Source organism: Ipomoea triloba, chromosome 5 (genome assembly GCF_003576645.1).
Source record: "Ipomoea triloba cultivar NCNSP0323 chromosome 5, ASM357664v1".
NCBI lineage: Eukaryota > Viridiplantae > Streptophyta > Magnoliopsida > Solanales > Convolvulaceae > Ipomoea > Ipomoea triloba.
The window spans coordinates 28,267,511-28,284,565 of NC_044920.1; the positions used below are offsets into that span (position 1 = coordinate 28,267,511).

At 34.0% G+C, this 17,055-nt stretch overlaps 2 protein-coding genes across 3 annotated transcripts; one reads left to right on the plus strand and one right to left on the minus strand.

The window, feature by feature from the left end:
• The first annotated feature begins 5,012 nt into the window (after positions 1–5,012).
• LOC116019357 (O-fucosyltransferase 39-like) lies at positions 5,013–10,199 on the plus strand. Its single transcript, XM_031259534.1, has 10 exons — positions 5,013–5,353; positions 6,892–6,954; positions 7,057–7,138; positions 7,298–7,368; positions 7,489–7,577; positions 7,719–7,922; positions 8,480–8,750; positions 9,125–9,352; positions 9,457–9,654; positions 9,820–10,199. Exons 1-10 carry the CDS (start codon positions 5,228–5,230, stop codon positions 10,027–10,029), a joined length of 1,542 nt encoding a protein of 513 aa, XP_031115394.1. The 5' UTR covers positions 5,013–5,227; the 3' UTR covers positions 10,030–10,199.
• An 85-nt stretch (positions 10,200–10,284) lies between these two features.
• On the minus strand, positions 10,285–14,969 carry LOC116019356 (mechanosensitive ion channel protein 2, chloroplastic-like). 2 transcript variants are annotated; one of them, XM_031259531.1, is made up of 13 exons: positions 14,756–14,969; positions 14,325–14,504; positions 13,875–14,032; positions 13,512–13,635; positions 13,337–13,434; positions 13,116–13,229; positions 12,926–12,986; positions 12,389–12,538; positions 12,127–12,237; positions 11,678–11,845; positions 11,465–11,578; positions 11,328–11,384; positions 10,285–11,224 (listed from the first exon to the last, which is right to left on the minus strand). In XM_031259531.1, exons 2-13 carry the CDS (start codon positions 14,403–14,405, stop codon positions 10,433–10,435), a joined length of 2,028 nt encoding a protein of 675 aa, XP_031115391.1. In that variant the 5' UTR covers positions 14,406–14,504; positions 14,756–14,969; the 3' UTR covers positions 10,285–10,432. The 2 variants fall into 2 exon arrangements, with proteins under 2 accessions (XP_031115391.1, XP_031115392.1); XM_031259532.1 differs by having other exon boundaries at positions 14,325–14,507.
• Between the last annotated feature and the right edge of the window lie 2,086 nt (positions 14,970–17,055).

A 17,055-nucleotide genomic window follows, 5' to 3' on the forward strand; every position in this document is an offset into this window, starting at 1 on the left:
TGTTGAGCTACTTGAGCATATAATATACTCCGTAATATATAAACGTAAATGTGCAGTACAATTATCAACTTATGCTTCTAATTAAGATGAAACACATGCTTCAATTTAATATCAGAATTATAATATTCTTGTATTAATATATTACGGTTGAATGTACTCACACAAATTTTCATGATAATATTATGATTCTCTCTTTTGTTCCTTTACGTCCATTTCTGTCTCAAATTGATATTTTCTTGATACTAATTTAGGTGTTTCAGATGTATCTAAGAAAAAGCAACAATTATTACCTAAATTCAAGACTTGGGAATGGCATTTCTAAATTGCTTAAAGAAAAATATATATGATAGTTAGTTCAAAATACTTAATTTTACTTTCGAACTACTTTTCATGTATTGGTTATTGGTATTGCCTTTGTACTAAACTACTAATTGTATACATGATTGCTTACCTTATAATATATAATTTCGTTCCCGTGGAGTTCAAGTGATGCAAATTTGGTGTGAGTGGTTTCTTGATTATATTCTTGAGAAGTTTTCATTTTGTGTTGGCTTTATAAGTATCATTAAATTTGAATAATTTAATATTCATGCTATTTTGTATTATAAATAAAGTAGACGATGATAATTAAATTAAAAACGCCATTCATTCACATTTACAATGCTAATTGCGAGTAAAATAAAATAAAATAAAATAAAATAAAAAACTCTTTACTCCTCTACTTAAAATGTATACAGTTGGAATGGTGAATTATTGGAATTACAATTTATTCAAATGACTTTCCAAATAGCAATTAAAGTGGTAGACCTCCTTACTTCTTTTCCAGACACACTCTAATAAATTGGTACGGAGTATGATTTATCGTTTTATTGTCCTGCTTAACATTTATCGGAAGAAAAATTCAAAATAACATTAAAAAAAAAAAATTGACCTACAAAATAAAAAAGATGGTTCATTTTTATAAATATCTCTTAAATTATGCTCATTCATTAGACTTTCAATCATTATACAATGAACCATAGTCCACATTATTATAAGACGAACCATTAACGTAAGATACATTTTTAATATATTAAGGGTGTGTTTGGTTGGTGGGTTTAGACATAATGAATGTGTATGAAAGTGATTGCTTGTGTTTGGTTGATAGGTTTTGTGAATGCTACTATGGGTTTGGAATACCCCATTAATGAGAAAACACATACCCTTATTAAATAAGGGTTTCATCTCCCTTCCTCCTTTCTTCTCCAACTATTAATAATCATTCGCATTCCACCCAACTACCAAACATGGTAAATACTTTCACCAAAACCCATTACCATTACCAAGTATTTGATACCCATTCCGATTCCGATTCCCATGTGTGAACCAAACACACCCTAAATATTCATTTTTTGAAAGTACATTATTTATATGTAAAAAGTTAATTATTTGATATACTATCAAATAATAAATATTCAGTATACAAATAATGTAACTTCAGTATATTAAAAATAACATGTATTTATGATTCCCTATGAAATTTGTTGGACACTTCACCTATCCTCAATTGGGCCCAACAGAATGAGTAATTTAGTCCCACTCTACTAATCCAATTTCCTCACACCTTATGGGCTTTCTAGTTGTTAACATCAAAACGTATCTATATCTGAGGAAAAAAATATAAAGGCCTGTTTGGTTGGACGTAGTTTGGGGGGAATTGCAATTTAATGAATTGCAATTCAGTGAATTCCCAAACTACAGTGTTTGGTTGGAGGGAATTGCAATTCTACAGAATTGCAATTCCTTCCAAATGAGGAATTGCAATTCATGGGGTACCCCCATGAATTGCAATTCGGCGGAGAGGAGGGGCAATTTGTTAGTGTAAAGACAATTTTGCCCCTCCTCCCATACCCTTGTCTTTTTTTTTAATTGAAAGAATTATTATTATTATTATTATTTTGAAAGAATTATTATTATTATTATTGTACTTATTATTATTATTTGAAATAATTATTATTATTATTATTACTCCTTCTTAGTACTATTATTATTATTATTATTATTATTATTATTATTATTATTATTTCTTCTACTACTACTATTACTACAATATCTACCACAACATAAGGGCATTTTAGTCATTTTCTCGCTTCTTACTTTTCAATTCCCTGTACTCTTATTTCTGCATACCAAACACTGTAATTTCAATTCATACTTTATTCATTGAATTGTAATTCCACCGAATTACAATTCTTTTCCCCCCTAATTCCCTCCTCCCAACCAAACGCCCTGTAAATGGTACAAGAATACTAAATTATACGCCAAAAACCTTGTGGTCTAGTGGCACCCGGTGTCCCAATTTACACTCTTACATGGATGAACAAATACTACATTGTAACAGAAACAGAAACCTTCTCAGTATTGAATCCTAAAAATTCTATAAAAAAAAAGGGTCTAAATGGTTTAATTCAATGTCACCACTTTCATCACTCCAACTTACCATAATTATTAGACTGAAAATATTGATTGCATTTAGAAATTAGGTATATGTTGTGTGTATTATTGTTAAGAGTTGATGGAGGGCACAGCTTACAGTTATTGAATGGTTGCACCTGCAACCTGACTACTGGTAAATATCATATACGGAGTCTGAATTTACATTTACAGAAACTGGCATATGTCATATTGTTAGGTGTAAACAACTGCCCAATTCTTCCTACTTCGTATTTAACAACTGTATTACACTATTACATGTATGAGAGAGGTTAGTTGATAACACTTCATCGTATAAAAATGTTGGCACATTCACACCATCCATCTAAATAAGTCAAAGCATAATATCTTACCATTACAAAACTTTCAAGTTTATAATAATTATAATATTAATTCCGCTCTTAAAATGAGAATACAAATTATGTTGGTTTAATAATGTGCATTGATAATTTGTACATCTTGATTTATTCGTTGTACAATGATAAAACATTTATAAAGTTATCGTCTTTCTATAATTACTTTTTAATTTATGTACAAACATCAGTAACATAATATTATGTTAACTTATTATTATTATTAACTTACTCATTGCAAAGTATTTTATAACATTTTAACAACAAAAACTAATGGACATTTTATTATTTTTGGTAAATTTACAGGGTTGGCCCATGAGGAATCATCACTTATGGTGGGAATTGAACCTGGGTTCTCCCAAAATTCCTCTCCACAAAGATAGCTCACTTACCACTTGAGCTACCCCACTGGGTTGACATTTTGTTATTATAACAATTAAATAACTAGTGTGTGTGTGTATATATACAGAGAGAGAAATGTTGCAATAAATATTTCATGGCAAATTTGTATAATATGTTGTATTTTTGCAATAAATATAATCAACAAAAAGTTACATTCTTCATCTATAAAATTATTGAGAAATATCATAACTCGCCTCTCAATGTCACTTTTATGAGTTTGATCTCTTAAATGTCTATGATGTGACTTTTTTTTTTTAATATTCAAGTTCAACTAATTTCCAGATAATTTTACAATGAGAAAAGTTATATTGCTAACAATTGATGGACCAAAAATAGTATAATGAAGGGAGGAATAATATTATTGTTGTATAATTTAAGGAGAAAACAAATGACATTTGACCTTGAAATAAATTAAAATTGTACTAACGAAGTTTTAAAATTTGCAATACACAATTTTAAATTGTTATCATAATATATTGTTTTTTAATCTTTATATTTGTTTTTATAATTGATTATTCAAATTTATTACAATATAATATAATATTGTATTGTAGGCCAATGTATCTGTTTAAACTAATAACATCTTTAAATTAGAAAGATGGATAACATTTTTCGGAAAATATTGGGTATTATTATTTTTTACTTACACACACAAAAATTTTGATATAAACATTTGTATTAAAACCACATAAAATAGATAATTTATTAGTGGCTGTCAAAAAAATTTATAAAATTAAAAATAAAATTGAAGGAGTAAGATTTGAGATTGTAGTTATTAGTTTTTTCGAATTATTAATCCGTATTCCGTACGTCAACCCGTCAAGAAAGCAAATCTCAAATAAATCTATCACCGAATAAATGATTGATTGACACCTATCGTTCTTCTCACATCCCCATCTTCTTTTATGGCTTTATCAATCAATCTAGCTAGCCGTTGCTGGCCCTCCGAAAACGACACCTTTGTCAACACTTGTTCTTTCTCTCTCATCCCTATTTGTGCGCATTTTGATGCGGATGTCCATCGCTGCTTCCAATTTTTTGCATTTTCTTTGTTTGCTTTGATGACTTTGTGGCACTTGGAATAAGGCTACGTATTCATACTCACATGCCACCACACCAAACTCCAAATTTCGTCCCTTCACTGCAGCTGTAAGCCAGGTTTTTCCCACTTCCCCACCAAGTGTTTGTTCTAATGTCTGTACAAAATATATTACTGCACATTTATGTATTATTGTTGTGTATTATAATATTGTGCATTAATGAGGAACTGTGATGAATATATTAAAGTTTTGTTGGAATAAATTAGTTAAATTGATCAGACTGTTAACTTGTTAACTCAGTAATCACAAGGTTTAAAGTTCTATTCTTAACTGAAACGATCTATTGGTGTTCTTAGTTTGAGGCCGTCTGCTATGGACAACATAAACTGAATATTTTTTGTGGTCATTTATTAACTTTATTAGTTTGAATATATCAAATATAGACGACATAGACTGATTTACTTTCTTGTAATTCTCTGGACAACAAAAATAAAATTTACTCAATACATGTTTCAACTGCGAGTTTGTCTGATGACTCAAAAATTAAGGCCTTTTTTGCAACAAAATGAGAGGTAGACGGTGTATACATTATTACTGTGAAGTGTATAGCACGTTCTGTATTTAATAAATGTAGATTGTAGACTACGGAAGTGTAATTGTGTACAGAGTACTGTGGAGTAGAGAGGTGTGGAGATAGGTGCCCCATGTGAGATGCTTTTACTGAGGCTGACAATGATGATGGACCCGCTTTGCTTTTTTCTCTCTCTCCTCCATGAATAGTGCATTCATTGTTTTCATCTTGTATTGTCGTCAAGACTCTGTTTTGAGGCTCATACAGTCCCCCCTCCTTTGTCTTCTAGATCAGTGGTAGAATCAAATACCTACCTTTACCCACGCCACCCGCCAGCGCCATTCTCTCCTCCACCGACTCTGTTGCCGCCAACTGGATCCGCTACCGTCATGAGTGTTTATCACTGCCACAGTAGCAGAGGGGGAGCAATGGCTTCCCTTTTTGTCCTGCTTTTACCCATTTTCTTCCCCAGCCTCTTCACTTCGTTCAGCCATGCTTCACCATCTGTTCTCACGGTAATAATCTCTCAGTCCATTTGTTTAAAAAAAAATTATACTTTTAATTCTTCTTTTGTAAGTGTGTATTTTCAGCATCATGTTAAATGTGTTTATACGGCACCCCACATGAATATGTTCCTAAATTTCATTCTTAGTTTTTTTTAGTACACCAATTTCGTTCTTAGTTGTTGTTTTTTCCACCTTCCCGACAAGTGGCTCTCTTAAGATCAAGCACACATGGTTGCTGAAAAAGGGTGGGAATAAAGTGAAGGATTTCAGAGTACTGGCCTAAGTTAGTTTAGAATATTGTAATCTTGTGGGAGTTATAGTTATTAATCATTAGTTTGTCTATATTTGGGCGAAGGTATGGTTTTTATTTTTGGAGGTTTTTTTTGAGTTCTTTCTCTATTCAGATTTGTAGAAATTGTTTTTTTGTAAGAGTGGCTGGTGGAACAGTGGGAAGGTAATATGTGAGTTAGTAGTGTATAATTCTTGGGATTCAATTTGGGGTTTATTCCCGGTTTGGCAGTTATAAAACAGGTTGATTTGCCTATGATGTGTTAAACAGAGATTAAAAGAGGATTTACTAGTCTTTAGTATATTTCTGCAGTATGCATTGTGAAACTGAAGCAGAAACAGGGTAGATATTTAAATAAAAGATTAGGTATGTTTTGGTGACAAGTTATTTGCATCTACTTCTGAAGGAGAAGAGAAACTGGCAAAAAAAAGTAATAAAGGTGTTTTGATATTATTTTGCCAAATTTGTGGTTCAAGAAATGGAAATCTAACAAGAGTTCCATTATGTTGGACTTGATCCTGGATGAGAAAGTTGAGGGGATTTTCTGACTAATGATGAAATTACGGATGGCGTTGTATTTAGGCTATTTAGCAATTAAGATTAAGACAGGTGCTTTCAATATGGGTACTTTGACAATAGAATTAATAAATTTCTATTTGATATTAGAAAACCAGGAGCAATTCTTTTAGGCTCATCTCATTTACTCTCTATCTAGTCGAATGCAGCTGAAGTGAAGACAATAAGTACACTCCTGAGGTAAGAAAATAGTATTGAGCAGGAAACTAAAAACTCTCTTTAGATGGTATTAACTTCCTTGTTCTGTTCTCTACTGCTCTTATTTCCCCTGCGCCTGGCCTGTGCGGGCCTCGGACTGTAGTTTGCTGCTATAAACATAATAGGCTAGTGCTGCTTGAGTGGCAGTAAAGAGTGCTTCCATCAAGTAGGATGTGAAAGTTTGCAGATGGGATAAAACAAAACTATGAAGAACTGAGGCAGGAAACTAAAATCTGTCATTAGATGGTATCAATTTCCTTGATGCAAAATCTTGAAAATAAGCTGGAAAGGTACAATATTACAATTATAATGAACTGTGCACAAACTGGTGTCTTTTTCTATATTTTTAGTGTCAGTGATTTGGGTTTGGACAACTGGATAAAGACAAGGTTCTATTACTGCCTAATTGTTTCAAATTCTGTTTGTTAGGGCTTGCCTTTTGGGGGATTTCCTAAATTCATCAATAATTTGTTTGTTTGTGCAGGAATGGAATGCTCCAAAAACTAGGCACTCACGCCTTTTCAAGAGTGCTTTGCAACGCCAATCTGTTAGTAAATGTTTCTTAAGTTACTTTTCTTGATGCAAAGAAACTATTTATTTCTTATTGTGAGCAATTATTTTCTATGACGGGTTCTTTTTTGCTGTTTAGACCCATGAAGAGCAGTCTGAGTTATGGATGCCTTTGTCTAATCAAGGATGGAATCCCTACACTGAATCCAGTGTTGTCTCCAGTAAGTGATTTCGAATCTGTTAATCGGTCAATTTAATTCACTTATTCAGTGTTCTCTTTAGTTTCAACTATTTGCATTAGGAGCCCAAATTCAGTCAACTTGATGTTGTTGTCATGGCTTATCCTTTCTTTCTCTAATTTAATGTTCATTCTCACGCAGCACTACCCGAAAAGTCTGAGGGATACATTCAGGTGTTCCTTGATGGAGGATTGAATCAACAGAGAATGGGGGTAAGTATCATATATGATATATCTTTATGAGTTCACGAGGATGGAGATGAATGTGATTTTTGAGTTGGATGACAATTACTACTCAGCTCTATTAAGGATTTGCATAATTTGGTTAAACAGATTTGTGATGCAGTTGCTATTGCAAAAATTCTTAATGCCACTCTTGTGATTCCTTATTTGGAGGTAAATCCTGTTTGGCAAGATTCAAGGTACCTATCATCGATCCATTTTTATATTAAACTGATAATATTAGTTCTTGTTTTAAGCTATTAAGTTGTAACAATTCTAAAGTGTAAGACCTAACCTTTTTTATATTTTACTGTTACTATTTTTTGGTGGGGGTCTTGAAGCTCTTTCATGGATATCTTTGATGTGGATCACTTCATCCATGTTTTGAAAGATGATATATCTATAGTAAAGGAGCTGCCCGATGAATTCTCTTGGAGCACAAGGGGCTATTATGCCTCAGCTATTCGACCTACCAGAATCAAGACAGCGCCAGTTCATGCTTCTGCAAATTGGTATTTAGAGAATGTGTTGCCAGTCCTTAAGAGGTCAGTTAAGATGATTGATTTGTTACCCAAAGTTCTAAGGCTGCATGTCGCTAGTGTATTTTGTAGCTGAGAGCTTTCTGTATCTATGCTTGCACGGGAGTAAATGTTACCCACTTTAATTTTAATAAATAGTGTCAGATGCCACATAATTTATTGCTAATATAGTTGATTTCAAAATGTTATATTTGAAGAGAGAATGCTTGTATTACTCATGATATCTATATAGAGGTGTGTTTACACCTCTATATCTATATATATATAATTATATATACATGAATACGAGAGGCACAGTCACAAGAGAGTGGTTCAGAGGATTTAGTGGCAACAATCCGTGACTGTCTATAACACATAAAAGATAGATGATAGAGTTGTTTGTAATGGTGATTTGAAGATCATGCTGCGAGTAATAATGTACTGATCTTTTCACAGGAATAGTTTACTTCTGCTGAGAAAGAAGTTTATTTAATTATCATTTTTAGCTTCTTTTTGTGTTTCCTATGTTTTATACTTGAACAGTTGAACCTTGCTTAGATATGTAAAATTTGTGAATGTCACAGTTATGGGATCGCTGCCATTTCACCATTTTCCCACCGCTTGGCATTTGACAACATGCCCCAGGAAATCCAACATCTACGCTGTAAAGTTAACTTTCAAGCACTAGCTTTTGTGCCTCACATTACAGCTCTTGGAGATGCTCTTGTTCATCGCCTGAGATATCCTCATAGTAATGTTGATGAGCTTGGTGCTAACTACCTTGGAGAGATTAAGGATAAAGAGAACAAAGAAGGAGCGGGGAAGTTTGTAGCCATTCACCTACGCTTTGATAAGGTGTGGTCTATTGTAGAGGTTTTCATAATTATAACTAAAATTTCGGTTTACTTGATTATACCATGGTAAACTACCTTGAAGAAATGAGATTATTGTTACAAGATCTGCCCAGGGGAGTAGTATTTGCCTTCAAATAAAATTAATTTAATTTAAATACATTCTCATCAGTCATGGCTCTTTTTCCTAAACGAATTTGTTGATTGCTTACTTGTCATGTTATATTTTCTGACTAATATCCTGATAAGAATAAGTAGCAAGATCCACTCTTCCTCATTTGATAATTCATATTGCACTTCCCTTTTCACTTGAAGTTTTATTGTCTATATAAATATCATGCATATGTTGGAATTCTTAAACGGGTTGTTTCCTTTCAGGACATGGCTGCTCATTCAGCTTGTGATTTTGGTGGAGGTAAGGCTGAGAAGTTATCTCTAGCTAAGTATCGGCAGAGGATTTGGCAGGGAAGGGTCCTAAACTCTCAATTTACTGATGAGGAGTTGAGGAGTCAGGGCCGCTGTCCATTGACCCCAGAAGAAGTTGGATTGTTGCTAGCTGCTTTGGGATTTGGCAACAATACTCGATTATATCTTGCCTCCCATAAGGTCTGGAAAACTACCCCTTCCCTCTTCGTGGCGCTGGATTGTTTGTTTTAATATATGTAGTTCTCTTGGTGTTGTTTAATTGTCGTTGATGTCACATTTTGTAGGTTTATGGTGGGGAAGCCAGGATTTCACCATTAAGAAGTTTGTTTCCATTGATGGAGGACAAGAAGAGCCTTGCCACTTCGGAGGAAAGAGCCCTTATAAAAGGAAAGGCCTCCTTGCTTGCTGCAGTAGATTACTATGTTGGCATGCATAGTGATATTTTCATTTCGGCATCACCCGGAAATATGCATAATGCAATGGTAAGCACTTGATCTATATCTCTCTTTTTCTTTCCTTTATATGGATTTGGATTATTACGCGTAGATGTTTGATCTTAAACAGATTTGACATCAATAGTCTTATACTAACAAAGACTAAGACTCGGTTTGCATATTGCTGTTCTCACTACATTGTGAAATTTACAGGCGGGACATAGAACTTACTATAATTCAAAGACGATAAGGCCCAACATGCAACTGCTAGGTCAGCTTTTCCTAAACAAAAACCTGAGCTGGCCGGAGTTCAAAGAGGCGGTGGTTGAAGGACATACAAACCGACAAGGGCAGATCAGACTTCGCAAACCAGGTCAATCTCTATATACATACCCTGCTCCCAATTGCATGTGCGAGGCTTGAAGTTACTTTTACCAATGGATGTGTGGTTTTGGCCGTATAGATGTTATATTATTTGTTACTCCTTGTTATCCGTGACCGGAGCATTTTATTTTTGCCGTGTAATAGTCAGAGAATAAAACACCACCCACTCTTAGTTCATTTATATAGAAAACATTCATCTTTTACTATAATTTCAGTGTTCAGTGGTGGGAGAGATTGTGTATACTTAGGTTTATTGCTTGGTACACAAATATTTCATTAAATAGCTTTTCTAGATTGTCACAATCAAACAAATGATCTTGAATAACCTAAATCAGCAACATCATTAGATACACATGCTTAATCATGAAGCACCAATATAATTTTAATCATGAAATATAACGAGTAGCCTAGTGCAAAGCCCATGCTATTCCTGCTTTTCCAACTAATCAACAGTCGTAATACTCGAACTGTCTGGATATTGATGATTCTCTTGCTTATCTGGTTTTGCAACGATGGAGCCATTGCTACTATGAGAAATAGCAAGTTCCTTCGCTTCTGCCTGGTATGGGGATGGCTTTATCCCCTCTTTGATGGGGAGGGTTTGTTTTGAACCCTGCAGAGCAACACCAAGAACTATATTGTCTTCTAAGGCTGGCTTTGATGATGGCTGTGACGTTAATGCTTCTCTTCTACTCTCTGGCAATGTGGCCGAAAGAACACTTCCCCTACTTAGTTTCTTTTGCTGTTTGTTGACGGAGATGTCTTGTGGATCACCAGAATCAGAACTTGACACAATACCAGACTTTTGGTCGGTTTTGGAGGTTGTTTCTGAGGTTGCTTTCAGTGTTGCATTACTGTGCTGCTCGGCATCAGATGAAGTTTTGTTTGTACCTTTATGGTCTTCCATGACATCATCAACATCATGAAATTTGGAATGAGCTACTCTATTCGCGATACCAGGTTTCTTGTCATGTGTTGCCTGCTCAGTAGTCTTGGTGTCACCCTCACCATTTTCTTGCACTGATGTGGGTTTTGTCTGATCTCCCTTGAATTTATAATGGCGCTCAGGAAGTAGCATTGGACGCTTTGATGATGCTGCTCCATGATAGGCAGGATCAACATATGGAATGTAACCTAAGTCTTCATCGCTAACTCTCTGCACCGTGTGGATGGGAGTAGCGAGTCGAGCTTGGTGGTGTCGAATAACTCTGAGTAGATCCAACAGCATTGCTTCCTAGTTTTTGGCAAAAAAATGTCAGTTTTCCAATGTTCTTGGCCAAAACAATTAAAGCTAACATAGCAGTAAATTTGGTAGGACAGTAGGAATGTGTGCTCACCTTGACACAGAGGTACTCTTCTACGCGTGAGGTCTTAACAAAGCAAGATACCAGGATCTGCACATTTCGGGTAAAATATGAAAGCAGGATAAACTTTAAAAGAAAGAACAAAATGTCATATTAACATTTAAACTGACCATCAGGGCCTGGTTTTCAGGGTTAATATTTTCCAGAAATACTCTTTTATGCAACTTCTTTTGTTCTATTTGAGGATTCTTTGCCAAAACTTTCCGCATGTCAGCAACAATATTCTGCACAAAGATAGTATCCCCAACCGTAATATGAGCCATAAAATCTTACTGCCCTTGAGCAACCGTAACTCAGTTCAAATTCTGTTTTAACAAACTTACATTAATCTTATTGAAATCCAGATGACTGATAGCCAGGTGAGTTTTTATACGCCAATGGCTTTTACGGCTAAGATTCCTCACAATATTAACTGTGAACTGGTGGTTTGGAATATAAACAGCTTCACGATCTTCACCTCTTATAATTGTTGGTGACCACCAACCTATGTGCTGCCAAGAATAGTGCATTTTATTTTAAGAACTCACAGGAAAGTGGCACATGGAGAATAATAATGTTTTATAGAGGCACTATGGACTCCTAACTTAAAGTCATCAGCAAAACGAATTGCTTGATATTTGCTACTTAAACAATATAACATAACTCACATTCTAGAAATTAAAATATGAGTTGTAGAGCAAAGAATCTCTTTTTCATTCTAAAGCTATTTATATTTGGATGCATAATCAACTAAAGCAGTTGTAATACAAGAATAGTAGATTAATAGACAAACCTCAACAGCTCCAGAGACCTCACAGCCTTCAATCTTAGTATGAATCACATCATTCACGACAAATGGCCGAGTTGCATGGATCATTACGCCAGAAAGGAAATTGGTGAGGATCTGGACATGACAAAATAATTGAACCAACATCTTCATCAGCAAAGAGAACATAACAAACTAAATATCCACATGCCCCTGTTCTAAGATGGGCTCGATTGAAGTTAATGGCTTAATGCTAGTCAAATACGCAAGAATAAGGTTTGAAACATACCTCACGACCAGCAAGAGTCAGCATGACTGTCCCAAGCCCTCCAGCAGTTAGCAACTTCTGGGTAGAGAAACCTAGCAACTCCATAAACAATGACACTGCTGCTATCCATACTGCAGAGTATACAGCTGTTCCTGCAAACTGGAATCCCATCTGCAAACAAGAACACATTAGACATACATATTGTGAAAATCTGTAGAGCAGTATATTCATGAAAATAAAGTTGAATACTTGAATGTGCAAGCCTTTCAAGCAGAGAAATCCCCACCTCCCACCTCCCAACCACCACCACCCCACCAGAAAAAATGGTCCAAATGTTCAATCGCACAAAACTTAAGCTAGTGATGAAGGTTGCAATAGTATCAGAATTTTATATTTAGTTTTTTAATACATCTGAATGTAATGATGATTGAACCTGAGACTTCGTACCTAGTGCTACAAACTAATACTGTTAGACTATAAGGTCTTTGGCAAGTTTTACATTTAGTTGATCAATGCATATGTATATGAAAGAAATGGATGAAAAGCTCTAGGATGTACATTTTTAGTATCAGTGGGATCAATCGTAGCCATGAAAAACTTTTGCACCTGCTGAATTACACTGCAGTAAATATTCAAGATGCTCAGTCCTCTAAAAAGTGAAAAACTTTATCAGAGGACCAGTAAGTCTAATGATTTAACCAAGTTAGGAGCTTTCAACATGAGAAGCACTGAATGATATATCCCTCACCTAGATAAACAATAAGCAAAAGCTAATACTGTCGATAGTGATCTGATAAAATTCAGAAGTCGTTGCTTAACAATTTGGCTAGCTTCTGTTGGAAGCACCATTGGATCCAATGCTCTGTAAGAAGAAAAAACCAGAGAATAAAGTAACCAAAAGGCAACACTATTATTTATGTATTTACTTTTTTTTGCATGAGACAAGGCAATGCAATTGCACTAACTGACCTGCAGAATAGCATTGCTCCAGTCCACAACACCAAAGGTTGAAGGTAAGAGGTCATAAAGCGATATGTGCCACTCTTGCCCCAACTACTGTCACTCTTCTGCAGATTTTAGGACACACATTGTAATCTAAACTGGGTTATCCAGAAAAGGAGTGGATTTGAGGACAGAGACTTACCTGAAGGAATACATTTCTACTTTGGTGTAGGAGTGGTCCTAGACCCCATATACCAAAAACAATCGTACCAACTGCTGGAATCAACTTAAGAAAAAGACTGCTAATTTGTAAACAATTACAAGGTCTGCATGAAATCATGAATCAAGAAATGCATTTAGTTAAAATAAATTGGGCAATGGCATGAAATGTGTTAATCAAATTCTGGAGGTGACAAATTCTGTTCTTGCCATAGCAACCCATGCACAATGCACTGTTAAGTTGTAGATAACAAATCAATCAAGGGCTTTTAACAATGAAAGGATGAAATCAAAGCCTATCTAATGTAAGCATAGCCCATATATGTTGATACAAAAGAAGAATTACCTTGTTAATGTTACAACAACATTCTTTATACATGGAATGTCAACAGGTTGACTTGGTGTTAATAATGAATTACACCTAAACTGATAGTATCTGTATTGAAGAGAATGTCTTTGAAATTGTAACCTCTTTGCGATATGAATGCTCCAATGATACTGCTTCTGAAAATGTAGGCAACAATTTATCAATTGCATGCAAAAATTAAAAAATAAAAACCAGATGTCTTAAAACTTTTTCTCAGTCCAAAAACCATAGAATACAGAATGCTAGAAACAGTTATTAATACCCAGTTTCTGTGTCAACAAGTCCCCTAGTTTACTATGGATTCTAATCCTTAACTTCAAAAGGAATTAGGGGCCCTAAACTGTTCACAGTTACAGTGGAAATAATGCCAATATTACATTACCAGCGTAGCATGCTAAAACATAAAAAAAAGCATGATAACAATAATACCTGTACAGAGAATCTGTGATGCCGCCAATTATTGCAAATTCCCAAATCATGGGATAATTTAAAAGAATCAACTGCCTGCATTGTCACACTAAAGTAACGGTGCAGTAGAATTTCAACAGCATAAGATGATAGTCTTCCCACCACTCAAGGTTCAGTTCCAATTCATGTGCAGAACTAGATCTGCTTCAATTTCACATAAAAGTACAAAAATTCCCAAATTTTTAGCTGCATTGTTTTAACTTTGAAAAAAAACAGTACGTATTTCAAGTTTTCAACTGAAGCCCAAGCATTTTGAGCTATAAATTCGATTCTTCTATTCAAATCATGGCGTTAAACTTTGTTAGTTGCTTATATCGATTGTGGATGAAATATAGACAAAGAATAATGATTGAAGGAAAGAAAATGAAGGGGAAGAGGAATGAAGTACGGACCTTGAGATTTGGGGTATTGTAGAAGGAGATCACAGAGGAGATTGTAGAAGAGGCGATGATGAAGCGAGGTAAATGGCGTCGTATGAAGTATGAACAGGATCAGTAATTTCGAATTGATTAATTCAACAATATAATAGTTGCTGATGCTGGATTGCTGGAGCTTGCAGAGTTGCAGGGGAGGCCAAAAAAGAAAAAACATTGAAACAGAAAATGGGTTTTCTATTGGAGAAGTCCAACACGTGTTGGTTAGGTATAATTTTTTTCCCTATAATTTATAGGTAATTTTTTTTTTACAACATTATTTTATCATAATATTTTTATGGTATCACTATTTTTATTCTCTATTAATAAACTTATTAAAATATTATTAAATATAAGAATATTTTGATTTTTTTAATTAAAATTTAAATGATTTTGATGATAGAGAACAAAAAATTGTTGTGCCATAAGTCCACAATAATACTATGACCAAATAGAGATAAAATTAAAAATGAATTGCCATCTATAAATCTATGACAAGAATTGTAATTAACTCTTTAAAAAAAAGGTAAATAGCACTATCAAAGTATCAATTATATACCAAAATGTAATTCTACTTGCGAATTAATTTTTTGAAATAAGTGTCAAATAAGCCACTGAACTATGCATAAACGTATAATTAAACCTTGAACTATAAATAAAGTTAGTGGAGCTTAGCAATTATATAACGCCAACGAGACGATAACTAAAAGTGTAACATCATGGACAATTAAACAACTAAATTTGTTTAAATTAATTGATAGAGGCCAAAATTCCTAAAGTGTCTAAATTTTACTTTTGATCTCATGACTATTATACATGAATCACATTTGGTTATTGACTATTAAAATTTTCTAATTATGTACATGCCTATGTAATTTGTATCACATTTGATCTTACTGTTCAATTTTTTTACCAATTATTGTCGGGAGTGCTCATTCCAGAATAAGTAAATGTAGTGATCCTTCCAGAATAAGCAAATGCACTGCTCCTTTTGGAATGAGCTCTTTCGGCAATAGTTGATCGATAAATTGGACGATATGACTAAATGTGATACAAATTACATAGTCATGCACCTAATTAAAAATTTGTAATAATCAAGTACCAAATATTCCGTATGATTCATATACAATAGTCAAGAAACCAAAAGTGAAAATTTCTCTTTCAAAAGTGAAATAATTTGTGGTCAAAAGTGTCATTTCCGTATATACTTCATATTACATACTGTATGTTAGTATGATTTGTATTATTAAAGGTTTTCAACCTTTATGACTTGTTTGATTCATAGGAAAATGTTTTTTTGGAAGAATTTTTTTTTGAGAAATTATTCAAATGGAAAATGAATTCATTGCTTTTCTTGGCATTTGTTTATTTTTTTGCACCATTTGGGATAAAAGATTTACTCCTTGATAACATGACACACTTTGATTCAGGGATGACATCGGAGTTGAGACGGCCAGAGTTAAGTCCAACGAGTCAATATCGCCTCTACTAAGTCTCAAACTCATAACCTACCATTTGAGAGAGTCACTTTATACTGCTTGATCACAAGGTCTTTGACACCTACTTTATTTGTTTTTTTTACTATTTCTCAAATAAAATTTAGCAATAATTACTTCTTAAAAATAAATTTCCCATTTTTTTTTCTTTTTGCCCCACCTTCAAGTGTAGATATGCCATATGCAACCAAAAACAATAAAAAGGTTAAGCAAGCACTACAATCTGTCAATCCATAATCAAATCATTGAAAGGGTCAGACATTACTCTCAAAGTCCACATATCCGACAATAAATTGATGACAAGATGTGCACATTTTGTACTGCTGAAGAAGATAAGATGTGTACATAATGTCCATTTTAATCCATATATATTTGGTTGCTTGGCGTTCAAGAGTATGTTTAGGGCAAGCTTGATATAATAAAACCATAATATACACATAAATACACCTTCATTTTTATCTCAGCAAGCAATCATAAATAAGATAAAAATTCAATACTCGAGAAATAACTCTGAGAGTTAATTGACAATTAATTTGATGATCACAAGATTTTAATTTTAATATTGGCTCTCAACAATCATATTAAAATTTTATGCTTTAATCAGCGGGAGCCAATAAAAGTACTACAAAAAACAATATAATTTAATGTATGGAGAGTATTTTTTTCTTTGGGTTGACTGATTGGGATCCTTGGAGAGCAAGGAAGGTCAGCCATGTCATCAAATTCTTCCATTTTTGTAGTTTTGTTCCAATCCGACGGTTCACCGGTTTCCAATAGTCAATA